At 43.6% G+C, this 19,642-nt stretch overlaps 2 protein-coding genes across 5 annotated transcripts in view; one reads left to right on the forward strand and one right to left on the reverse strand.

Annotated features, from left to right (window-relative positions):
* stat6 (signal transducer and activator of transcription 6, interleukin-4 induced) overlaps positions 1–12,535 on the forward strand; it is a 30,195-nt gene extending 17,660 nt beyond the window's left edge. For 2 of the 4 annotated variants that reach the window (XM_077018595.1, XM_077018594.1), the window contains exons 12-21: positions 2,704–2,796; positions 2,887–3,090; positions 3,243–3,337; positions 4,692–4,825; positions 5,840–5,989; positions 7,715–7,775; positions 8,164–8,205; positions 8,503–8,532; positions 8,737–8,844; positions 9,008–9,898. In XM_077018595.1, the coding sequence (XP_076874710.1) occupies positions 2,704–2,796; positions 2,887–3,090; positions 3,243–3,337; positions 4,692–4,825; positions 5,840–5,989; positions 7,715–7,775; positions 8,164–8,205; positions 8,503–8,532; positions 8,737–8,844; positions 9,008–9,071 (981 nt within the window). In that variant the 3' untranslated portion in view covers positions 9,072–9,898. Of the gene's footprint in view, positions 1–2,703; positions 2,797–2,886; positions 3,091–3,242; positions 3,338–4,691; positions 4,826–5,839; positions 5,990–7,714; positions 7,776–8,163; positions 8,206–8,502; positions 8,533–8,736; positions 8,845–8,935; positions 9,899–10,871 lie in introns of those variants that run through there. The other 2 variants (XR_013133561.1, XM_077018596.1) reach the window with 2 other exon arrangements.
* On the reverse strand, positions 11,500–19,587 carry mipa (major intrinsic protein of lens fiber a). Its single transcript, XM_077018597.1, has 4 exons — positions 16,537–19,587; positions 15,953–16,117; positions 15,753–15,833; positions 11,500–15,625 (listed from the first exon to the last, which is right to left on the reverse strand). The coding sequence occupies exons 1-4, from the start codon at positions 16,894–16,896 to the stop codon at positions 15,440–15,442; spliced, it is 792 nt and encodes a 263-aa protein (XP_076874712.1). The 5' UTR covers positions 16,897–19,587; the 3' UTR covers positions 11,500–15,439.
* Positions 19,588–19,642: the final 55 nt, after the last annotated feature.

Here is a 19,642-nt window from a genome sequence, read left to right on the forward strand (position 1 = left end):
TACAGAAGCTCAGTTTTGCTAGGGTTGAGCTTCAAGTGGTGAGCACCCATGAAGCAATATCTGCCAAGCATGCCGAGATACGCTTAGAAACCAGGGTGTCAGAATGAGGGAAGGAAAGAATTAGCTGGGTGTCATCAGCATAGCAATGATAAGAGAAATCATGAGACAAAATAATGTCACCAAGGGAACGAGTATATAAAGAGAAGAGAAGAGGGCCTAGGACTGAGCCTTGGGGGACTCCAGTGGAAAGTTTTCATGGATTGGATATGGATCCTCTCCATGTTACCTGATAGGAACGGTCTTCAAGATATGACTGGAACCATTTCCAAGCAGAGCCAGTCACACCAAGGCTAGAAAGAACAGAGAGGAGGATATTGTAGTTGACTGTGTCAAAGGCTGAAGAATGATCTAGAAGAATTAAAACTGATGATAGCTTGTTAGCCTTGGCAGCATGGAGCTTCTGCATACTGCTTTGAGGGCAGTTTCTGTTGAGTGTGCCCGTTTGAAGTCAGACAGATTAGGATCATGGAGTTGGTTCTGAGTGAGGAAGAGAGATAATTGGTCATAGACTGCTCACTCCAGAGTTTTTGATAGAAAAGAAAGAAGTGATCCCGGTCTGTAGTTGTTCATGTCAGAGGTGTGAAGTGTTGCTTTTTTCAAGATTGGTACCACCCTTGCCATCTTGAACACGGTAGGTACATGACCCGAAACTAAGGAGTTGTTGATGATTGCTGAGATGAATGGAAGGAGATCTCGACATATTCTGGAAAAGAGTGGAAGGAATTGGATCCAGTGGGCATGTAGTAAGATTGCTGGAAGTCAGAAGTTGATGTATCTTGTCTGAGGAGAGAGGGGAGAAAGAAGCCAAGGAGTTGAGTGTTGGTGTGGTTAGAGATACTAGTAGGAAGGTTGGGAACGGGGGAGAAGGACTGACGGACTGCAGCAATCTTCTCTTCAAAGAAGATGACAAAATCCTCAAGAGTGAGAGAGGATGGAGGAGGGGGTGAGGGAGGGTTAAGGAGAGAAGAAAAAATACTGAATAGCTTGCGTGGGTTGGATGCAGATGATTCAAATTTCTTTCTGTAGTAGGCTGACTTTGCTGATGTGACTTCCAATGAGAACTGTGAAAGGAGAGATTGATATGAGCGGAGGTCTGAATCTAGGCGACTTCTCTTCCACCTCCTCTCTGCAGTTCTTAGATCTCTCCTGTGGCTGAGCAGCACTTGAGTTAGCCAGGGAGTGGATGGAACAGATCTCTTAAGCCTGGGGAAGGGAGGACACAGAAGATTGATGGATGAAGAGAGCATAGAGAGGAAAGTATCAGTAATTGTGTCCAGTGAGAGAGAAGACAGGCAGTTCTGATGAGGAAGGGAGGACAAAATAGTAGCAGCAAGGGTTGAGGGATCGATGGAGCGCAAATTTGGGTGAAAGTATGAAGAATGTACAGGGGAAATGTGAGTGTAGATGGCAGGGAGGGGGAAAGAAAAGGATAGAAGGTGATGGTCTGACAGGTGAAGTGGGGTGACTGTGATGTCCGATGTTCCGGTGGCTCGTGTAAAGACCAGGTCCAGAATGTTGCCTGCTCTATGAGTCGCAGTGGATGGGTTGATGGTGAGGTCAAATGACGACAACAATGGAAGGATGCAAGATGAATGAAGTTTGTCAGATGGAAGGTTGAAGTCACCAAGGAGAATGAGCGGGTTTGCTTCAATGGTGAATTGACTGAGGAGGGTATCAAGTTCATCAATGAAATTCTCAAGGGAACCTGGAGGGCGATAAATCACAATGATGTGAAGAATAGTGTGGTAGTATACAGCAGAGCCGGAGTGGCTAATCCGGAGATTCGGGAGGATTCCCGATGTGCCGGCTCATGTCAGTCTCTAGTTTGGGCCGATTGGGAGGGAAAAATAATTTTGGGCCGGATTTGGGCATGAAGCTCCCGGACTGAGAAAGTGTCCCACTCCGGCCCTGGTATACAGTGATGGCATGTAACTCAAAGGAAGATATTGAAAGAGCTGAAAAGGAGAGTTGGGTGAAATGCCACTCTGGAGATAAAAGTACACCTGTGCCACCTCCCCTTCCAAGGCGTCGTGGGGAATGAGTGAATGAGAAGGCAGAGGACAGAGCAGTTGGAGTTGCAGAGTTCTCTGTAGTGATCCAGGTTTCGGTCAGAGCCAAGAAGTGTAGCGAGTGGAGGGATGTAAGAGCTGAGATGAAGTCAGCCTTCTGGACAGCAGATTGACAATTCCAGAGTCCTCCAGTCACTGTGATTGGAGTTTGTGGTGACCGTTGTGGGTAAATTAAGTTCTTGGTGTTGCGATGGCTATGATGGTATCTATGTGCTCTGTGGGATACGTACACAGGAATTGGCAGACACATTATGGAATAGAACAACTTTATGGATACTAGTAGGGACAGAGAATGGCAGAATATGTTGAGACTTAGCTGGGTTAGAGAATCTTGATTAATAACCTGGTGATGCACAGATGGGCAATTTAAGAAGAGTCTGTGAAAAAACCGGGCCATTCAAATGTGTGACACAAGATACTTGTCTCTTCTACATGACCCTTTTCAACTGGGTAATTCAGCTCACAACTGTGGTATTGCAGAAGCAGGGTACTGTGCCCTGAACACTGTGTTTTTGATGGACCGTTTCTGTGCTACTGGTGTCATGCCTAATTGTTCTTCTGTTTGCTGCAACAGACAATCTCCCTGCCTGTTGTTGTGATTGTACACGGTAGTCAGGAGAACAATGCAATGGCCACAGTTATATGGGACTGCGCCTTTTCTGAACCTGTGAGTAGCACTGACTTCTTCTCTTACCCAGCATGCCTTTTGGTGGTTACAGTCTCTGTAAGATTCTTGTTTGTGCTGTGCTGTCCCCAGAACAGGATCCCGTTCGTTGTCCCGGAGCGAGTACCCTGGAGTCAGATGTGTGAGGCGCTGAGCAGTAAGTTCATGTCGGAGGTTCAGACAAATCGTGGCCTGGACAGATACAACCTGCACTGCCTCGCGCAGAAAATCTTCGACAAGCCCGAGATCTCAGAGGACTTCAGCAAGATGCCGGTATCTTGGGCTCAGTTTAATAAGGTATGTCTTTACATTACCAGTTAGGTTCATGCACTGGGAGACCCAGCCAAAGATGCACATGTACATAAAGATATGAGTTGTGCCATTGCGTTTCACTGTTCAGTGTGATAATCTGGATTCAGAGATTAACTATGTCACTGCCTGTGTTACAGGAAGTTTTGCCAGGGAGGAACTTCACCTTCTGGCAGTGGTTTGAGGGAGTCATTGACCTGACAAAGAAATGCCTGAAAGCCTACTGGAGTGAAGGGTATGGGAATCTTGGTGTTCTCTTCCAATGTAGTGTGTTGTGTGTGTGTGTGTGATCAATCCAGTGGGATTAGTGTGTCAAATGGGATTAATCAGGTGGGATTAGTGTGTCGAGTGGAATTAGTTCAGTTGGGTTATATTGGTGAGCGCTAGCACTGGCCACAAACCCTCCACTGAAGCAGATGATCACGCGTCTTTGATGTGTTGTTTCATGAAGTGCTGCTGGTAATGTGTCTGCTGTGGTGGGTACAGGGACTATGACAGGTCACAGGGAGACTCTAATGTTTCCGCACTACACGTATATCTAATCCACGTGTGTTACGCCATCGCACGTGTATCTAATTTACGTAGTTTCCCTACTGTACGTGTATTTCTAATTCACGTTTCCCCACTGCTCGTATATCTAATCCACATGTGTTTCCGTACCGTATGTGTATCTCTAATCCACACGTTTCCCCACTGCACATGTATCTCTAATCCAGGTGTGTTTCCCCACTGCTCGTATATCTAATCCACGCGTGTTTCCTTACCGTATGTGTATCTCTAATCCACACGTTTCCCCACTGCACATGTATCTCTAATCCACGTGTTTCCCCACTGCTCGTATATTTAATCCACGTGTGTTTCCGTACCGTATGTGTATCTCTAATCCACACGTTTCCCCACTGCTCGTATATTTAATCCACGTGTGTTTCCGTACCGTATGTGTATCTCTAATCCATGTGTTTCCCCACTGCTCGTATATTTAATCCACGTGTTTCCATACCGTATGTGTATCTCTAATCTGCACGTTTCCTCACTGCACGTGTATCTCTAATCCATTTGTGTTTCCCCACTGCTCGTATATCTAATCCACGCGTGTTTCCGTACCGTATGTGTATCTCTAATCCACACGTTTCCCCACTACACATGTATCTCTAATCCAGGTGTGTTTCCCCACTGCTCGTATATCTAATCCACATGTGTTTCCATACCGTATGTGTATCTCTAATCCACACGTTTCCCCACTACACATGTATCTCTAATCCACGTGTTTCCCCACTGCTCGTATATTTAATCCACGTGTTTCCGTACCATATGTGTATCTCTAATCCACACGTTTCCCCACTGCACATGTATCTCTAATCCACGTGTTTCCCCACTGCTCGTATATTTAATCCACGTGTGTTTCCATACCATATGTGTATCTCTAATCTGCACGTTTCCTCACTGCACGTGTATCTCTAATCCAGGTGTGTTTCCCCACTGCTCGTATATCTAATCCACGTGTGTTTCCGTACCGTATGTGTATCTCTAATCTACACGTTTCCTCACTGCACGTGTATCTCTAATCCAGGTGTGTTTCCCCACTGCAGGCTCATCTTTGGCTTCATCGGGAAGCAGCACCTCCATGTCATTTTGCAAAACAAACCCAATGGGACATTCCTGCTACGCTTTAGCGACTCAGAAATTGGAGGCATCACCATCGCCTACGTGGGCCCCAGTGAGAGTATGTGCACACTCATTTGTGGTGGCAATTCATTTGTGGTGGTTGCATTGGTCTTGAATTTAAAGGTTTTGAGAGCTCTCCAATATTTTTATAGGAGGTAATGGTAAACCTTTAACTTAATTTGTGCTTTTCAAATGAAATTAGATAAGGTTTTATTGTTTTTTTTCCATATCGAAATACATACATACATTGGAACAAGGTATGGGGTCTGTCCCAAATCCTACTAAGCTGCCTAAGCAGGCACTAATATCCTCATAAGGCAGATTACTGAGATGCTATTGTTAGAGAACAACTTCATCACAGCTTGTTCTCACCTGGTGTATGTGACTTTTTCATTTTTTTTCACATTTCCTGAATGTTATAGAAATAGCAAAGAAAATTATAACAACATGCATTTGAAAATGACTTTGCCAGGCTAAAGTTGAGCTTGTATTGAACCATGGGATTGCTTTAGTGGCTGAGGAACCATTCAATGCTGACTTAACATTCAACCAGATTAAAATACCTCAGACTTAAAATGACAGACCCAATGTTTCTTCTAGCCAACACAGCACAGAATACAGGAGAATGCACAACACACCAGAATAGTACACAGGAGAATGTAAATGATGAGGCAAGCACTCTTCATTAGTCCAGGTGGGAGTTGGGAGGTCATGGTGTGTTAAGTCATCTGCCATTTAAGACATGAGTGCACTGAGATATCTGGTCTGGGACCCTAAGACCCTTGGTCTTAGACTCTGAGATATCTGCTGTTGTCTTGGACTCAGATATATCTGGTCTTGTCTTGGACTCTGAGATATCTGGCTCAGGCATTTCAGAGTATCGGTTTTACTCACTCAGTGGGATGTGATGGGTACGGCATGATTCAGAGTTCTGCATTCTCACCCTTCAAAGTTTGATGTGATCTATATACACATCATGCCTGTCTCTACACACATCTTGCCTGTCTCTACACATCATGCCAGTCTCTACACACATCTTGCCTGTCTCTACACATCATGCCTGTCTCTCCAGATGGAGGCAGGAAAATCCAGAATATCCAGCCCTTCACAAAGAAAGACCTGGACTCTGCTGGCCTTGGCGACCGTATCCGGGACATCAACTGCATCATGCATGTGTACCCAGATCTGCCGAAGAATGACGTATTTAAGAAATTTTACACAGGCAAGTACACAAGGCTCAATATGGACCTTCTCGGCTTATTATTTGTGGCAGACAAGGAGAGGCAGATTTAGTGAGCGTTTGTAACAGTAATGTAAGAGATACCGATAAGCATGTCGGAATACCTCTGCACTTCAAATGTGTCCTCGGCGTCCGGCTCGGCAGAGTTCAACCTGACACAACGTGTAAATAGCAGCGCTTGTGGGAGTGCAGGGGATTACACACTTGTGAATGACAGTGAGCAACCATCACCATGACACCAACATTTAGTATACACACTTACTCCATAGCATTGAGAGCACGTTGGGGAGGCAAGTACTATATTTACAGATTCAAGACTTGGCTTCACCTTTATGTATGCATATATGTTTGTAGCTGTTTATTTATTTTTCAGCCTGGGTGGGATGAGTGAGATTACGGATACAAGCTGCTGAAAGGAGTTTCCTCCTCAGCACATCTCCCATAGAGATAGGATGAGTTCGGTCATACAGGAAACACTCGGAGTAGAGCCGCTGCTCCTCCACGTAGGGAGGAGACAGTTGAGGTGGTTCGGGTATCTGGTCTGGATGCCCCCTGGGTGCCTCCCTGGTGAGGTGTTCTGGACATGTCCGACTGGAGGACACCCGGGGGAAGACCCAAGACACGCTGGAGAGGTAATATCTCTCAACTGTCCTGGGAACGCCTCGGTATCCCCCCAGAAGAACTGGAGGAGGTGGCTGGGGAAAGAGAAACCTGGGCCTCCTCGCTTAGGTCTGACCCGGACCCGGATAAGCGGAAGAGAAGGATGAATGGATGGACTTAAGAAGTGTTCACATAGTTGTGATGTAGCCACAATGAATTTCTGCTCCTCTTTGCGTCTCCGGTTCCTCGTTCTTTGCTGGCCCGCCTCTGCTGATGCAGTTTACTCCCTTGAGCTAGATGTGTGTCATCTCTTTAAACGGGTTAGAAATCCTGTGGTGAAATGACTGCAAATCAGTGTCCACGCTTGGACCAGGGTGTCTGTCACCAAGGATATCGTTAATAATTAGTGATAACCATCTTCTCCATATTTGACTTTTTTCACATTTGTCAGTAATGCTACTGTTGGCAAACCTAGTGCTATTGTATATTTTGGGTTTCTCTGATTTGATGGTGCATTATATCTTTCTGAAGCTGAATATTGTTATAGTTTGAAAATGCTTTCATTTTTAGATTACATTTTATATTGCAATTTTCCAGATTTTTATGAATTATTTACAAACCCTCTCCCAAACGGACACAGACGGAGCTCTGGCTCTCCTCAAAAACACCGCGTAAATGCTTCTCAAATGATGCTCAAAATCTTCTCAAATGCTCACAGTTTCTAGAAACTCCATAAACACAATTTCCTGTTTAGTCTGTTTGAGTTTGTAACAAGGAACAAGTTAGTAATCAGTGCTGAATTCCTGAGCTCCAGACTCACTTGGCATGTACGGACTTCTGTACAGCAGCCTAGAGGGCACGCTCAGGTTGAGCTGGGACTGCACCACTGTAATGGCCTCAGGGTTATGTGAAAACCACATGAAGCCACATCAAGTTCATCTCTATACACTTGTTCAAAGTCAGAAATTCCCACCATTGCTGTTGCATTCTATGAAGCGTGAAGCTATTTTATTTTTAACTGTAAGAATAATTGGCATTTTTCAGGTATGGAGCTTAAACCACAAGATTGTGAAGTCTAATAAATCAGTTTAATCTGTTTTTTCACAGTTCCCTCTGCTCCCCATCCGGACGGATACCTGCCATTCAAACTCACCACAGTAGTGGAACTGTGAGTAATGCAGTCTTGCCACTTAAACAGACGTTATGCAAACATCTGAACACTGGCCTGCATTAATGTACAAACGCATTGACCTTGATGAACTTCATCTAACTGGTACATTCACATACTGATGTTTGAGCTTCATGATGCATTTAAGTGTATATATGTGCATATATACACTTACAGTTCTGAATATCGGATGAATGTGCATTGTGCATAATCTCTACAAGTCCACTGAAAGTGGCTATATCAGTAAAACCCAGTTGTTACTTCCAAACTGAAATATTATCCAATGCATTAATTTACCAAGACGTTTGGACCAAGGCGGAGAGCGCAGCTCCTGTGACATTAGCGTGTTGTGATGTTCACTTTGGTCTTGGGTGTATTTTGTATTCAGGGAACCTGGGTCAGCGACACCTAGCATCACGTCTCCACCTGGGTAAGCCTGCACCAACCTCCGCACCTCAGCCTGAAACTACACAGGAAGTGACTTTCTTCTGCAGAAAAATGCACGTTCACACACTCACACCTTACTCACAAACATCTGGATAAACTTGTTTTGGTTTTAGGATGTCATAACTAGCCCCAGAGCCACAAAATTGCAGAGGAAATAGAGAATGCTAACCTGCTAACCTAGCTAGAATAATAAAAAAAAACGAATCGTGTTGCTACTGTCTCATAATCATTTCCAAACAATTTTCTAACATTTTTACTTATGAATAATTTCTCCCATTAGGACCATGGATCAAATATTCCCCATTAATACGTAAGTATTTTTGCCACTCACATGTATAACCAGCAACTTGCGCTGCTACAGTGAGACGTAAAACTGGAGAAATGGAGATGTCACGAGCAGCAGATGTTGAATGTTGTGTCTTGAGCCACCATGTCTACGTGTGTCATTACGAGCCTGTGAATGAAGCCTCTGGAGGTATGTGGTCTGTGACTGGAGGACTCACTGTGTGTCCAGGCCCGTCCTTCACCCTGGCCCTGCCCCCTTTGCTCAGCCGTATCCCGACAACGACACCATGGCCACCTCAGAGAGCATCTTCCCTCCCATGCTGTACTCTGAAAACATGTGAGTCAATGACCCAGCCAATAACCGAGACATGCCTTCTACGCAAACCCTGTGCATGCAATCTTATATCATTTTGTCTCATCTCATTTAGGGATTTTATTTACCAGCAATAAATAAACAGCTCCAAATAGATTTGGTAAGTTAGAACCCTTTTTGTTATCAGGAGACCAGATCCGCAAGATCACATGGAGCTGGAGGATATTTTCTCAACACTCAACAAGTTATAATACTATCAGACTGCAGCCGCCGTCCCGCACCCCCAACCACGGAGACACAAAGTACCATGTGGGAAAAAGAAGCAAAGGGTTGCGCTTACACACAGATACTAATATCTGCCATTCCAGTTCTCAATTTCCTGTGGGGCATAGAATCATTCAGTAAGTGACGAGGGGACAGAATCGCGCTCTCCACCTGTATCAAGGATAGCAGACTGTACGGTACACTAAGGATGTACGTAACTGCACACGCATTTGTATCTGAGACAGATTGGAATTGGGATGTGATGGCAGGCTTTAAAGGTACACTAAGCAGGATTTTCTGATAAAATGATGAAATGGGATGTTTAGAAAACAACAACAGCAGCATTGTATGAGCAGCACAATAAGTGTGTGATGAGTGACACAGTGGCAGAGGTTCTGTGGGGATCTCTGGTTTCTGCAAGCGGTTGCACAACAATGCCACTTACTTCCTGTTCCCGTGACAGGTCATGTGACCAAGAAGGAATGTGAATTACAGATGAAAATATTGCTTAGAGCATCTTGAAGCCTGTGAAAGAGTGATGCAAGAGAGCCAGTGTGCGAGGTAGGGTTGCAGCGGTAACCGGTTTCACGGTATACCACGGTATTAAAATGCACGGTTATCATACCGTGTGCATTTGCTTATTACCGGTAAAAAGCAAGCCAGCGGAGAAACTGACCCGTGCATGCGCAACTCCGCTCCGGTTCAGCTACTCAGCACACAGCGGTGAGAATGGCAGAAAGTGTATCAGACTTAACAAATTTTTTAACAAAAAAAAAAAGCTAAACTAATGTCAGCGGCGAAAATAACGTAATCGCGGTGGCTCCGCCCGTGCGCGAGGGTCTCACGCGTTGTCGATTAGCGAGGTCGTGCACCTCTCGAATTTTGTAACTGCGCGCGCCGCGCCTCAGCGCAATGAACAAAGTCATGTTTGCAGGGTTCATACACCTTTACAAGGTGGAATTAAATCACTTGTACGTCACTTTAAAGGTCCATTTCAATATTTCCCAGCACGTTAAACTTAATAAAGTTAAATATTTATACATATACTCGAAATAATTCGCTTTTTATCACATTATTTAATGGTTGTTTATTTTCAAAACGCCCAATCTTAACGTCTTCACGTTCTCTCATGTTTCGTCCTGGAATTACAAGAGGCTCGTATTTGTTAACGTGATACGAGAGAACTGTGCGGAGTCGCGCGCTACGGTCACTAGTGAAAAGAATAAACCTAGCTTTTTATGGTCCTTGCTTTCACTGGATGTGAAAGACGCCATTAATTTACATGCGTTCATTTTCAAATTCGAACGTGCCTGTTTTTCACATGTTAAAACCAGACTCGGTGTGAAAGCCTTAAAATAGAAATCTCTATTGTGATTATGTCAGAAATAAATCCTCTCTTTCTGCAGTATCTGGTGGCAGTACAACGGACGTTTACAACAGTTGTTGATCAGACACTGACCCAGGCTGAGTTTATCAAATATTAAATAATTTAAACTTAAATAATTGTACTGAAATCCATGATTTAGGTTTCTCTAATTTTGCAGTATTTATATAAACAAGTTTACAGCTTTTTTTTTTTTAATGAGACATTTTGTATACAATAGTTGCAGGTTTCTACAATAAATAGTGAATTGAACAAAAAAAAACTTGTAATTTCTTTAAGGGTCAGTGTATCTTTTAATAATATACAAACTAACTGTGATACCGTGATAACCGTGATACCGCGGTATTTTCTGAGACGGTTATCATACCGTGAAAATCTCATACCGTTGCAACCCTAGTGCGAGGCTGAAGGACTGAGGAAGGGTTTTTCTATGCCTCTGTATTCTTCCATCTGTCAAAAGAATTTGCCACAAAGGGCCGGTCCTCTGAAGATAATAATCATTTTAATGGCTCTGCGTTCACATTATTAACACGCAGACGCACATGCCCCCTCCATTCACAAATGCCATAGTCCATACTTCCTTAAAGCAGCATTGAGTTTATTTCAAATTCACAATACATTTATTTTATTAATATAAATTACATTTATCTCTCCATTGTTTACAAATAATGATATAATCAAGCCATTAAGAGCCTTTAAACTGCAGTCTGTGGTTGTTGAGTTTTGAGGTCGATTTTGATTCTTTTTCTGTGTGACTTTGTGTAAAAAAAAAAGGATATCCCATGACCTAAAAATGTCTTATGTCCTATGTCCTTTCTGACATGTTTGGGCTGTCACTCTGTTGCACTAAAACTCCACATTTACCAAACATTTGCCTTTTAAAGAAATAAAAATTCTTGAAAGATTCAGGATTTCTCAAGGGTCTCAAGAAAGTGGGATCATAGACACATCTTCCAAAAAAGTCATAGTGTTTTTGTTCTAGTATTCCAAACTAAGGACTTGGGGCAAGTGCCAAGATTTTTGTCCTCGCGTCCCAAGAAGACTCAATAATCAGCTTGGTGAGACCACAGACTGGGCCTGTTTGTAGAGGTGCGCTGGCACACGCAGCAGCAGCGAACACCTGCACGCCTCGTTGCTTCTGAGCCCCACACTCAAGGTTTCCTTCACAGAGCTACGGCGGACGGAAGCCGTCGGCACACACACACACACAGGATGGCGGAAGTGTCCTTTTGTAGTTTTGCTCAGCTGGGACCAAACCATTTGCAGTTGAACTGTAGGACACTTACACACCACCTTCCTGCTTAGACCTGACCTGGACAATTCAGGCTTGTATCCCACTCGTTCTAGATAGCAGTGTACTCTTTGACCTACTACATAGTTTTAATTCTTTTGTTTTTGCCTTTATTCTTTATTACTCCATAGAACATTTAAATAATATTCAGTATTTACAACAAAAATGTGCTGTGATTGTGTCCTTATAATAAATATCAATATATGACCTGAAATTTTATATGACTCAACCCTACAGATGTCCTTCTATCTGTATTTTGTATCTTTTGCGTTAGTAAATCTTGATAAAGGATTTTTACAGGAAAATACCTGATAACCTGGGAATTCACAGATCAGTTGTTCAGACTCGTAACAACTCCAAGGTGCCTTTTTCAGATACCCTCCTCTCATGTCAAGGGGATCTACACAACCTTTGACCCTCTAAGTGTTCTTTTCTGTCTTTAGCCATCCTTTGGAGTTATTAAAGTTGGCGTGTAATATACGTATGTTCTTCAGATGTGAACCGTGGATATTGTCTTGTACTTGTACTTTTTTTTTTTATCTTGTAAAATAATCTTTTGTGCTTTGAGTGCTTTGTTGGGAGAAATAGGCAGACAGGATTTAATGGAGATTTAGAAGGTTTAGACAATGTACTCTTCAGTAGCCTCATCTGTGTCTTATGACTGACAACATTTTGTTTTTATGGAAGATATGCTTTCCAAAGATTCTCAATGGGCCATTTTAATCTGTAATTAAAACAGTCCTAATAAACGGTATTGTGGAACTAAACTAAACTGATCATTACCTGCATCCAACATTTTCTTTCCTAAAGAGACATTTCTTCCCTGCCATCTAGATCTGTAAATAATTAATACAATAGAGAAATAATATTTTCCTCAAAAAAAAAAACAAAAAAAAAACAAAACCTCATTCATAAGAAAAAGAAAAGTTTAAAAAGTTTAAAACCTTCACTTAAGTTCTTGGATTCCTCGAGAATTTTAAGTGATTACATTTCAGTTTGGAAAAAAGACAAACCAGGACGTGTGCAAACTGAGGCCCATCTATGGATCACATCACATACACACTGTTAAAGAAGAGACGTTCAGTAACCTGAAATAACCTTTGATTATATTCGTCTAGTTTACCAATCATTTTAAATCATTTTCCAATGTCATGAAAGAAACACGCGCATCAGACAGTTAAAATGTTTTATGTTTTGTGACTGTATTTAAACCCTCCTATCGTGTTGTGGGTCAATTTGACCCGTTTCAAAGTTTGAAGATGTAGGAAAACTATTTAAAATAATTTTTTCAGTATGAAACTTCTTCTGCTTGGGTTAATTAGTGTAATCAACATATTATATGAAAATAATTCATGTCAGTTATTTGCAACCACCCCCTGCATGTTTATATCACATAGATACTGTTCGGGTCAATTTGACCCTTTTTTAAATTTTTGACCCTTTTTTAAAAATTTTTATTTTTATTTTTTTTATTTGTGTGTGTGTATGTGTGTGTGTGTGTATGTGTGTGTGTATGTGTATGTGTGTGTGTACAATTGTGTGTGTGTTTGTGTGTGTGTTTGTGTGTGTTTGTGTATGTGTTTGTGTGTGTTTGTTTGTGTGTTTGAGTGTGTGTTTGAGTGTGTGTTTGAGTGTGTGTTTGAGTGTGTCTTTGAGTGTGTGTGTGTGTTTGAGTGTGTGTTTGAGTGTGTGTGTGTGTGTATGAGAGTGTGTATGAGAGTGTGTGTTTGTGTATGTGTTTGTGTGTGTGTTTGTGTGTATGTGTATGTATGTGTGTGTGTGTGTGTGTGTGTATGTGTATATGAGAGTGTGTGTGTGTTTGTGTGTGTATGTGTGTTTGTGTGTATGTGTGTTTGTGTGTGTTTGAGTGTGTGTGTGTGTGTTTGAGTGTGTGTTTGAGTGTGTGTTTGAGTGTGTGTTTGTGTGTGTGTGTGTGTATGAGAGTGTGTGTTTGTGTTTGTGTGTGTGTTTGTGTGTATGTATATGTGTGTGTGTGTGTGTGTATGTGTGTATGAGAGTGTATGTGTGTTTGTGTGTATGTTTGTGTGTGTGTGTGTCTGTGTATGTGTGTGTATGTGTGTCTGTGTATGTGTGTGTGAGAGTGTGTATGTGTGTTTGTGTGTGTGTGTGTGTGTTTGTGTGTGTTTGTGTGTGTTTTTGTGTGTGTATGTGTGTATGTGTGTGAGTGTGTGTGTATAAGTGTATGAGAGTGTTGTGTGTTTGGTATCATAGTTTGAACATGGAAATTTTCACATTTTTATGAAAAACGATCCTAATTGAACCATTACCTGTTACGTTAAGGAACACCTTACTGTTAAGTAAGGAACACCATTGCACTAAATATTGATAGAATAATTAGTAATGTAGTTAGTAATTAAATATTCACACTGTTTGTTAGGATTTTTTTGGTTTCAGACATCTTTTGAACAATTAAACATGCACCAGGGTTAAAGTGACCCTAAACAGTACGGCTGTTTGAAAAGGATGCACATAATAATCAGAAAGACTTGACTAGCATTCCAAATGACTAATAGTAAGTGGCTGAACTGGAAGAACCTTGTGTTAAAAATGTGAATCAAGATGCTAAACTAGACCATGAGAGCATGAGAAAAAAATTTTCCTTTCATTTTAGAACAAAGGAAGATACAAACAATATTGTAGGAATAGAAAAACCAAAGTAAAAACTTTTATTAAAACACACGCAATAGGCCGGCCCCTGATGACACACCATGCCGTGGTCCTCTTAAGACATGCTTGGATGTTACATCGACAGCCTGTACACCCGAAGTGTACAGGTCGTGGGAGAGTGCTCGGTCTAAAAGTGTTCATGTGCTAGACTCGAACATCACTGCCTGCTGTTTTCTTTGTGGCGCCTGAACCGTAATTGCTGGTCAGAGGTCCAGGAGAAGGCAGAAGTCTATAACATTCCTCACACGTTCATCACAGTGAGCAAGTTAGCAAGCTAAAAACACCACACTCTGATTGGCCTTGCCTGTATCTCACGGAAAGGTGGGTAATGGGTAGCTTCTGAGCTCAGCACACAAAATTAACAGTACGGCCAATGGCCTCACAGTCCATGTGTGCGTGCGCATTTGTGCACTGCAGGTATGCCATTTGGGACTGAGCCCCCCCCACACACACACACACACACACAAAGGTTTTGTTTGATAAATTGACTACTAATATAATTTGATAGAAATATGAAACAACTTAATAAAACAAAATGAGCTCAAACTCAGAGGTACAGATCAATACTGCAGCTCACTCCTACTGTCCCCGTGTAACCCCTGAGCAGATACAGCCATGGGGCAGCTGGGACCTGCTCTCTGTACCAGCCCACACAGAGTCCTACACTCCACGGCCAGTAATCATCTAACCCTCGCTCTTAGTCTAGCAGAGTGAGGGTTTGGGTGCAGAAGCCGTAAGGTACACGGTGTAGTGTGATGGGTGTAGGGAGAACTGTGATGCTAGAGGTGATGAGGGTTCTTGCAGCCCTCTGATTGGGCATGGCCAGGCTCTGTACACAGTCGAGATAAAAGTACACTTTGTGTGAAGGCCCGCACAGATGTGGGTAATGTGGGTGAGCACCAGAGGGTTCTGTGTGCAGGCAGCCACGCCATTTGTGTTTGCATCTGGTGAGTTGTTAGTGAAAGAGACCCGTCGAACCTTTCCTCCCACGTTTATAAGGCCTGCGTCTTGAGCTCGTAGGGTTCGCCGCGGGTGTCCTGCTGGGTCGCGACCTCTGGGGGACGGCTGCCCTTCAGCACGGCCAGTCGCTCAGACCAGCTGCGCATTCGTGGGAACAGCACGAAATCGTAGAGCAGGGCGCCCATAGCGGCTCCTATCATGGGGCCAACCCAGTACACCTGCCAGAGAGAGAGAGAGAGAGAAGAGAGAGATATGCAGAGGCAACAGAGCATGTTAAGAATTCCACGACATCTCAAGATTTCTTCATCTATGCTGTTGCAGCGAAAAGGAAGAGGTCCATCTCACCCAGTGGTTTACGAAGTTCCTGAAGATCATGGCGGGTGCGAAGGACCTTGCTGGGTTCATTCCAGCTCCAGTGTAAAACATCTGTAACACATTTTAGCTTGACACTTGAACCTCTAAAAACACACCCAGATGTCCACCTGTCGGACAACTGCACAGATACGGTGGAGGGCCACCCCACCACAGCTGAAGGATCTGCTCACCCCCAACAGATGGCCCACGAGGACAGAGAAGCCGATGGCCAGAGCAGCGGAGCCCACATGGCCCGTGCGTCTCTCGTCGGTCACAGCGAACACGCACACCACCAGCTGCAGAGTGAGGAACGCCTCCATGGTGGTGCCCATCCCGAGACCAATGCCTGGCTGGAGCTAGGTGGAGGAGGTGGAGTGATGAAGGTGGAGTCAGCATCAGCTCAGCCTGCCCCAACACCTCTCCTGTTCTGCCCAACTAAAGCTCAGGAGGAATCCGAGCTGGCAGCTGGCAGTTAGCACCAGATCCCCAACAGCAACCATCACGCTAGCTGCCAAGATGTCATATTTCATAATCTAAGGTTAAATGTCAAAAAAGGGGCACAGAATTGCTCTAACTTGTTCTGTGCTAAAACACGATTACACACTTCAGATCTGGATTTGTGTAAGTTGGCTGAAGTTGTTCATATGATTCAGAAATATATTGGCAAAAAATAGAGGACAAAACATGTCGAAGCGAATCCCAATAAGCGTTGAACTGTCAAACATTTAAATAAAACACAGAGTGTGGACAGCGATGCAGGGGTCCAGTCACTCACCATATTAAGTGCCAGGTTGCCTCTCACGTTGCCTGGCGTGACCCCGTACAGCACAGCAGCTCCGGCCAGCGCCCCCAGACACTGGGCGCACATGTAGAAGACCGCGCGGAACACAGACATCTGGGAGCTGACCAGGTAAGCGAACGTGACGGCTGGGTTGATGTGACCCCCGCTGACGTGGCCCAAGGACTGGACGAGGGTGGCGGCCGCCAGCCCGAAGCAGAACGCCACGTGAAGCACGTTGTACGAGCCCGGGGTCCAGCGCAGAGCCGCACCCAGACCGAAGAACACGAAGAACATGGAGCCGTAGAACTCCGCCAACACCGCCCTCCAGAAAGACACGGAGCGAAACTCCCACATGGTCCCGCCGTGTTCACGGGGGATCTCACAACCTTAGACGTAGCTTATTAACGGAACAGTGAGAGCACAAATGCTTCTCTTCACCAGGGTGCCACTTCACCAGGGAGGAACCATCCGTCCTGTCCTACTTTTGTCATCCAGTTTTATAAGTGGTAGGCCTACCAACTGTTCTCCACATCGATGATGGCGCAGGTTAGTGTTAATAAAGGGACATGGGAAGACAAATGTCAAGCATGTCCTGCAGACATTCAGCCTCACTACCGGGGCAAGACTCCCCACAGGGGTATTTATAATGCCCCCGGGGTGCAACGATGCCATAATCTCCCTGAAGCCTGGTGGGAGGGGCTTGAGGACAAGGCACACAAAACCTTAACTCTTTCTCACCTGCACATCTAACCTGTACTTCACGGTCAGGAACCATGACACAAAGATACAGATGAGGTTCTGTACACAGTGGCATGTAAAGGAGGGAAGTTGGGAGTAAACAATCTCACTTCAGCTTTATAAGCGTATTCTGTTTCTTACACTTCCACAATCTATGGCCTCAATTTAACCCTGCCTCAGAACCTGAAACTAACATAGAAGACGTCAACACTATTACTGTCTTATTCTATTACTGTCTTATTCTATCACCACCTTATGTCTATTAGAAATGTATTACTGTCCAATGTCACACGTTTTTCAGATTGCAAACCAAATTTTGTTGTATAATAAAATAGATTTTCAGTGGAGTCGCCCCTGGCAAGGTAATTTATATCAAAACTATCCTTTGTCTAACAAAGACAGGGCAACGTATTAGAGGAGATGTAGGGACCCTTAATTTACTAAAGCATATAAGTTTATTCAAGTCAGCGCCCTAGTGACCACTGTCCTTCCTGTCTGTTGGGTGAGGCAGTCTGAAAGTGTAATATCTGGAGGAAGACTGCACAAACCCCTCCACTTTAGTGTGGAACTTAGACCTACAAGCAACCCTTTGTCTAAAGATCTCAAAGATCAGGTGCTTGTATCTGCAATTGACAACTGGCTGATGTAGTCTTGCTCATCACCATGTGCAGCCTTATAAGTAATTGATACCATTTGACATATATTGGTTTCTACAGAACGTTCACTTGAAGCTTTGTCTTGGGAAGCCTCAAAGTCCTTTAAATGTTGCATCTTTAAAAATAAATTATGATGTTATGCATAAATTATTATGCATGCAAAACATCCATGTAGTAGGGCATTTTAAATTAAAAACACATTCATATATTTCAGTCACACCGTTAGTATATCTGCCACCCCCTCTCTCTTCTACCACTCAGGCTGCCTCTAGATCAGGAGTGTGCCAGTTTGTTCTGTGCAGAACTGATTAGATAAAGGTTCACATTGTGAGTGACGGCAGAGCTGTTGGCCCAAGGCCCAATAAAGAACTCGAAAGTCCTTGTTTGGAGGAGGGGACCGCGGGCCCCACCGCTGACACTCACTCGGACACACAAAGAATCCTGCTGCACTCATATGTTTGTCTTTATCATAAAGAGAGACCAAATCCTAACAGCAGCAGTTCCTGTTACTTTATTAGTACGGGTGCTGCTAGAGGACACACTTAATTTCTTGCACTTACCAGTGAGACGCGGTAGAACAGTTGGTTTCCTGTGCCGTACAACATTGCACTCCTATTGGTTTAAAAACACAAATTTCATTGGCAGTTTTAAACTCGGGGGCCTTTGAGGCCGCGATTTACATTCAAAAGGACTAGATGTTTCATGTATTACATGGGATTATGGTGCACCACTGAATCAAAGAATACACTAGTCACAAAAAATCCACAGCACAGGCGGAGTCAGTTATCTTCCTATGTCCACGCTAATCTGACACAAGATGCAAAATCTAGATTCTGGTGCTTCTGACGTGGAAACATACTTTTTGGGCAGCAGCTTTGCAGAGGTGACCACTCTGCATTCCTCTACTTTGTAACGGCTTTACAGCACTCTATTCTCTGTTCATGTATCCGTAAGCCACCTTTTGTCGGTAGTAAACCCTGGACACAGTGGCGATGGTTTAAACCTGCTAGCGTGAGGACTTTTCTATTGCCTGTCCCCTTTAGACTGCTGACACTTAAATGCCAAATCTAAATCCTCGGACTGTGGACTTTTACTGTGACGCTTACTGAATTGACCAACATCCATCATGTTAGATCCACGATCCTGCACAGTTCTAAAGCACATTTAGCACAAGGGGACTTCAGTGCAACTTATTTCCATGGTTAACACCGATGCCTACGTGATACTGGAATCAAAATGAACACAGCCAACACCACTGCGCTTGTTTGGGTCCAGTGCATTTGATAACCGCTGCTCACAATCGGAGGCGGAGGGTTTTACTGTTGCCCTCCACAGTGTTATGGAATTTATGTAGTACAGAATGAGTTGGTGTCAAATTGTGGTCCAACTGTTAAAGGAGGAATGAGTCGGTTTTGCCACAAATAAGTGGCACAATACATACAGCATACATGATGAAGATTCAAACTGCTTCAGGGCCCTCAAAAGAACCACTGTGTGCTCCACTGAGCAGGGCCGACACATAGAGGCAGCTATGTTTAAAATGTTATCTGAATCAATTATCTGAAACAGCCAAGCCACTAGGTGGCAGTACAATGACTCAATGCAAATAATCTTTGCATAACACATTAATTTTTTAAAAATTAGAAGTTAAAAAAATTTGTTACAATTCGACACGCATCATGCCATATCGAACATTAGCTCATTTT

The sequence above is a fragment of the Brachyhypopomus gauderio genome, chromosome 10 (genome assembly GCF_052324685.1).
Source record: "Brachyhypopomus gauderio isolate BG-103 chromosome 10, BGAUD_0.2, whole genome shotgun sequence".
Classification (NCBI taxonomy): Eukaryota; Metazoa; Chordata; class Actinopteri; order Gymnotiformes; family Hypopomidae; genus Brachyhypopomus; species Brachyhypopomus gauderio.

What these genes read in the sequence shown, in the direction of transcription:
- mipa (XM_077018597.1), bottom strand. Translation starts at nt 16,896, where the DNA reads ATGTGGGAGTTTCGCTCCGTGTCTTTCTGGAGGGCGGTGTTGGCGGAG. An exon ending in GCAACCTGGCACTTAATATG is followed by an intron (nt 16,118 to 16,536) that starts GTGAGTGACTGG and finishes TCCTCCACCTAG; the next exon opens with CTCCAGCCAGGCATTGGTCT. An exon ending in TCGTGGGCCATCTGTTGGGG is followed by an intron (nt 15,834 to 15,952) that starts GTGAGCAGATCC and finishes AATGTGTTACAG; the next exon opens with ATGTTTTACACTGGAGCTGG.